The sequence below is a fragment of the Pan troglodytes genome, chromosome 22 (assembly GCF_028858775.2).
Source record: "Pan troglodytes isolate AG18354 chromosome 22, NHGRI_mPanTro3-v2.0_pri, whole genome shotgun sequence".
Classification (NCBI taxonomy): Eukaryota; Metazoa; Chordata; class Mammalia; order Primates; family Hominidae; genus Pan; species Pan troglodytes.
In genome coordinates, this window is record NC_072420.2 from 4,399,536 (window position 1) to 4,405,252 (window position 5,717).

General features: G+C 42.2%; 1 protein-coding gene across 1 annotated transcript; it reads right to left on the reverse strand.

Moving 5' to 3' along the window:
* Positions 1-3,335: 3,335 nt before the first annotated feature.
* On the reverse strand, positions 3,336-4,075 carry LOC129137924 (uncharacterized). Its single transcript, XM_063803483.1, has one exon. The coding sequence runs from the start codon at positions 4,073-4,075 to the stop codon at positions 3,353-3,355; it is 723 nt and encodes a 240-aa protein (XP_063659553.1). The 3' UTR covers positions 3,336-3,352.
* Positions 4,076-5,717: the final 1,642 nt, after the last annotated feature.

The following is a 5,717-nucleotide window of genomic DNA, read 5'->3' on the forward strand; positions in this document are numbered from 1 at the left end:
ACAGAAAATATTAACTGTCAGCAGTGCTATAGGGAAATTGGAAGCTGTATGCATTGCTTTTTGGAACGTAAAATGGTACAGCCCACTGTGGAAAATGGTTTAGCAGCTCCTTAAAAATATGAAGCATAGAATTATATGATCCATCAACACCCTTTAAGCGTATATAACCAAAAGAACTGAGAGCAGGGACTCAAACAGGTATTTGTACACCCGATTAACAGCAGCATTATTCACAGTGGCCAAAAGGTAGCCCAAACCTAATGCCCATCAGTAGGTGAATAGATAAAGAAAATGTAATATATACATACACAGAGTATTATTCAGCCATAAAAAGAAAAATATCTGGCCAGATTCAGGGGCTTACACCTGTAATCCCAGTATTTTGGGAGGCCAAGGTGGGCAGGTCTCTTGAGCCCCATATTTTGAGACCAGACTGGACAACATGGCACATTTGGTTAGAAGTGTTTGACCATAACTACTATTCCAGAAAAAGATCTACTCATTAGAACTACAAATCATAAAATTATAAGTTCTACAAAAACAAATCAACCTTATCTACCACCCAGTTCTACCCAATTATATCATGTTAGAACAGAAGGTCTCACCATGGACTCGAGAGCTGATATGAGAAATGTCACCACCATCCTGCTCTCCACGGAATCATCTTCAACAGACTCCTCATCTTCAATGGACTCCTCATCTTCCATGGACTCCTCATCTTCCATGGGCAGGGTGGAAACTGCAATTTGTGCCATGATCCCTGTGCAAAAAAGTAGTAAGAAATTGAATGGTAGAAATGCAGTGTCCTAAACTCACATCCAGAGCTGTGAGAGTTTCTCACCGGCTGCCAAATTGTTTTTTGGGTCAGAGAAAAAAATAAAACTTGGTAACCTGGTACTCGACTTGCCCCAAACTCTCATCAGATAGAGAATCTATCCTCTAACTTTCTATCTAGTATTATTTCCATGAAGTTACATCAATATCACTCCCAAAATAAATCCAGGTGGAAGACTAAATCCAAAGCTAGCAGAAGGAAAGAAATAATAAAGAGCATAATTAGAGCATAAATCAATAAAATAGAAGGTTGGAGAGCAGTAGAATGAAAAAATGTAGATTCTTTGAAAGATCAAGCCTTTCACTATATTGACTGAGCAAAAGATGGAAGACTAATTATTAAAATAGTAAATGAAAGCAGAGCCATTACTACCAACTTTACAGAAATACAAAAGGATTACAGGAGTATACTGTGAACAACTGTCTAGCAACAAATTAGGTGCCCTGGATGAAATGGATGAATCGCTAGAAAGACACAAACTACCAAAGTGGCTCAAGAAGAAACAGAAAATCTGAATAGACCTATAACCTAGGAGATTGAATTAGTAATCGAAAGCGATTAACAAAGAAAGATTTATGACCAAATAGCTGCATTAACTGGTGAGTCAACCTAACATTTAAAGAAGAATTAATACCATTTCTTCTCAAACTCTTCTGACAAAATATATGAAGAAGGAATACTTGCTAATTCATTTTTTGATAACAGCATTATCCTTATACCAAAGACGAAGAGAGCACAAAAGAGAGAAATACAGCACTATATCCCTTATGAATATATAAGCAAAAATCTCAGCAAAATACTAGCAATACTAGCAAAATACTAGCAGCAATACTGTATAATCAAACGATTGTAAACTATCACCCTTTGAGATTTATCCCCAAAATGCAAGGGTGGTTCAACATATAAAAAATCAATCAGTGTAATATGCTGTAACAGTAAAATGAATAAGCACGTGATTATTTCAATTGATGCAGAGAAAACATTGATGAAATACAACACCCTTCTATAATAAAAATACTCAATAAACTAGGCATAGAAGAGATCTTCTGCAACATGACAATGGGATGTACAAAAACCCAACAGTTAATATCATGATCAATGATGAAACACTGAAAGCTGTTTTCCTAACATCTAGAAGAAAAGGATGGTGCATTTGCCACTTGTATTCAACGTAGCACTGGCAGTTCTAGCCAGAGCAATTAGGCAAGACAAAGAAATAAAAGGCATCTAAATTAGAAATAAAAAATAGGTGTAAAATTATATCTACACATGATCTTATGGGTATAAAGCTCCAAACAAAACACAAAACCGATTATAACTAATAAAAGAGGCAGGATGCAAACAAACGTAGGCAAATGGGCTATATTTCTATATAGTTGTAAAGAACTATGAAAACATTTTAAAAATTCCATTTATAATGACATCAAAGAATACGTTATTCAGGCATAAATCTAACCATGGTGGTATACACAAAACATTGCTGCAAAAAAACTAAAGAGAGTGGAAATAAGTGGAAAGACATTCTGTGTTCACGGGTTGTAAGACAATATTGTTAAGATGACAATACCATCTAAAGTAATCTACAGATTCAATGCAATACCATCAAAATCCCAAAGGCATTTTTGCAGAAACAAAGAAACTCATTCTAAAATCATACAAAAATTCAAAGGATCTGACAGACAAAACAGTCTTGAAAAAGAACACTGGAAAACTCACATTTTTCAGTTTCACAGCCTACTACAAATCTACAGTAATCAAGAGAGTGTGGTACTGGAATAAGACCAATAGACTTTCAGACCAATACAATAGAACAGATTTGAGATCCTACAAGTTAGTCCGCACATATATGGTCAATGACTGTTCAACAAGGTGGCCAAGTCTAGTCAAGAGAGGAAAGAACAGTCTCTTCAACAGCTGGATGTCAGTGCACAAGAGAGAAGTTAGACCCCTACCTTGCAGTATATACAAAAATTAATTCTAAATTAATAAAAGACTTAAATGTAAGGACTAAAAATATGTAATTCTTAGAAGAAAACACACGGTAAACCTTTATGACCTTTGAGTTTTAAGTGTATTTTGAAATATGACCGAAAAGCACAGATAACAAAAGAAAATACACGAAAATTAGATTTAATCAAAATAAAAAACCCTTTATGCATCAAAGGATACTATCAAGGGAGTGAAAAGACAACCCATAATATGTGAGAAAATATGTATCTGATAAAATCAAAATGTGTATCTGATAAAAGCTTAATATCCCACAACTCAACAACAGAATTTCTAAGATCCCAATTAAAAAACAGGCAAAGGACTTGAACAGACATTTCTCCAAAGAAGATACACAAATGTCTAAGAAGGAAAAGAAAAGATGCTAAACACCATTATTCATTAATAAAATGCAAGGCAAAACCCAAATGAGATGCCACTTTGCATCCACTAGTAAGGCTTTCATAACAACGACACAGAAAATCATATTGCTAAGGAGGTGGAGAAACTGGAGCCCTCATGAACTGGCTGCTAGGAATAGAAAATGATGCACTTGCTGTGGAAAACAGTTTGGTGGTTCCTCAAAGAATGACACAGAGAAACAGGCGCCGCTGGCTTGCGGGTTCTCCTGGGCTGTCGCGGGACGTCCCGGAATCGCAGGCGCGCATTCCTTCCCGCCTGAGGGCCCGCCTGGCCGTGACTCCCGCCCCTCTCCTCCTCCGAAGAGAGATCGGGGCCGCCCCAGGGGCCGTCTGCAGCCACCAGGGATGGGGTTGAGGGTCCGTTCCTGCCCCGGTGCAGCCGCCCCTGGGCAGACCGCCTGGCTTGGTCGCAGCCACGGCGACATCTAGCCCTGGTTCTGCGAGGCTGGGCGCGCCAGCCAGCTTGGGAGTCGCCCGGCGCCTGTAGCTGGGCGCCCAGGTGGTGGAGCATGCCCTGGGCGGCCTCTGGATCGCGGGTGCCCCTGGCCTGAGAGCCTGCCAGACCCTGCCCCGGCCCGGCTCCTCCTCTGTCAGAGCTCCAGATCTCTATCCAGGGGCCCTCTGCAGCCACGGGGGATGGGGCTGAGGGCCGGTTCCCGCCCCTGTGCAGCTGCTGCAGGACAGACCGCCAGGGTTGGCCACAGCCACAGGGACATTTGGCCCTGCTTCCGAGATGTGGGGAGTGTGGGCGGGCTCGGGAGTTGCCTGGAGGCTGCTGCCTGCACGCAGAAGGCGGCTGCAGCTCGGGTGCCCAGGCGGGCTGGAGGTGCATGGCCTGGTCGGCCTTGGGATCGCCAGCGCTCCCAGCCTGAGGGCCCCCAGGCCGTGCCTCCCGACCACTCCTCCACCTGAGGCAGATCGGAGCCGTTTGTATGGGCACTCGGCAGTCACCTCGTGTGGGGTTGAGCGGTGGGTTCTCAGTTCTCGCTCCTGTGCAGCTGCTGCCGCAGGGCAGAATGCCTGGCTTGGCTGCAGCCACTGGGACACGTGGCCCTGCTTCTGTGATGCTAGGAGCGCGAGCGGGCTCGGGGGTTGCCAGGCAGCTGCTGCCTGCACACAGAGGGCGACGGCAGCTTGGGCGCCCAGATGGCGGAGCATGGTTTGGGTGGCCTCTGGAATGCGTGCGCGCCAGGCCCGAGGGTCACCCTGGTGGGGCCACATACCCCGGTCTTCCTCTGCTGGAGCCTGGAGCAGCTGGAATGGCCACTATTCCATCACAGGGGATAGAGTTAAGTTTTCTTATCCCACCCATGCACACAAAAAGGTGACTATTCTGTGAGGTAATAAACGTGTTAATTGACTTCATTCATGCCACTCTGCATCCACAAGTAAGGCTTTCATAACAATGACACAGAAAATAAATGTTGCTAAGGAGGTGGAGAAGTTGGAGCCCTCATGATCTGGCTGCTAGGAATAGAAAATGATGCCCTTGCTGCGGAAAACAATTTGGTTGTTCCTCACAGAATGAGCATTGGGTGAAAAATGAAATCAAGATGGAAATGTAAAACATTTCTTTGAACTGGATGACACAACCTATCAAGACCTCTGGGATACAGCAAAGGCACTGCTAAGAGCAAAGTTTGTAGTCCTAAAAACCTACATCAAAAAGTCTGAAAGAGCACAAACAGACAATCTAAGTTCACATCTCAGGGAACTGGAGAAGCAGGAACAAGCGAAACCCAATCCCAGCAAACACAGGAAATAACAAAGATCAGAGCAGAACTAAATGAAATTGACACAACAACAACAACAACAAATACAAAACATAAATAAAACAAAAAGTTGGCTATTTGAAAAGATAAATAAAATTGATAGACCATTAGCAAGATTAACCAAGGAAAGAAGAGAGAAAATCCAAATAACCTCACTAAGAAATGAAACAGGGGATGTTACAACTGACACCACTGAAATATTAAAGATTATTCAAGGGTACTATGAACTCCTTTTGGCACATAAACTACAAAACATAGAAGAGTTGGATAAATTCCTGGAAAAATACAACTCTCCTAGCTTAAATCAGGAAGAATTAGATACCCCAAGCAGACCAATAAAGCAAGCAGCAAGATTGAAATGGTGATTTTAAAATTACCAGCAAAAAAAAGCGGAGGGCCAGACAGATTCACAGCAGAATTCTACCAGACATTCAAAGAATGTCTTCTTTCATTCAAGGAAGAGATGATACCAATCTTTTCATACTATTCCACAAGACAGAGAAAGAAGAAACCCTCCCTTATTCATTCTATGAAGCCAGCATCACCCTAATACCAAAACCATGGAAGGACATAACCAAAAAAGAAAACTACAGACCAATATCCTTGATGAACGCAGATGCCAAAATCCTTAACGAAATACTATCTAACTGAATCCGACAACATATCAAAAAATAATCCACCATGACCAAGTGGGTTTTACAC

What these genes read in the sequence shown, in the direction of transcription:
- LOC129137924 (XM_063803483.1), bottom strand. Translation starts at nt 4,075, where the DNA reads ATGCACCTCCAGCCCGCCTGGGCACCCGAGCTGCAGCCGCCTTCTGCG.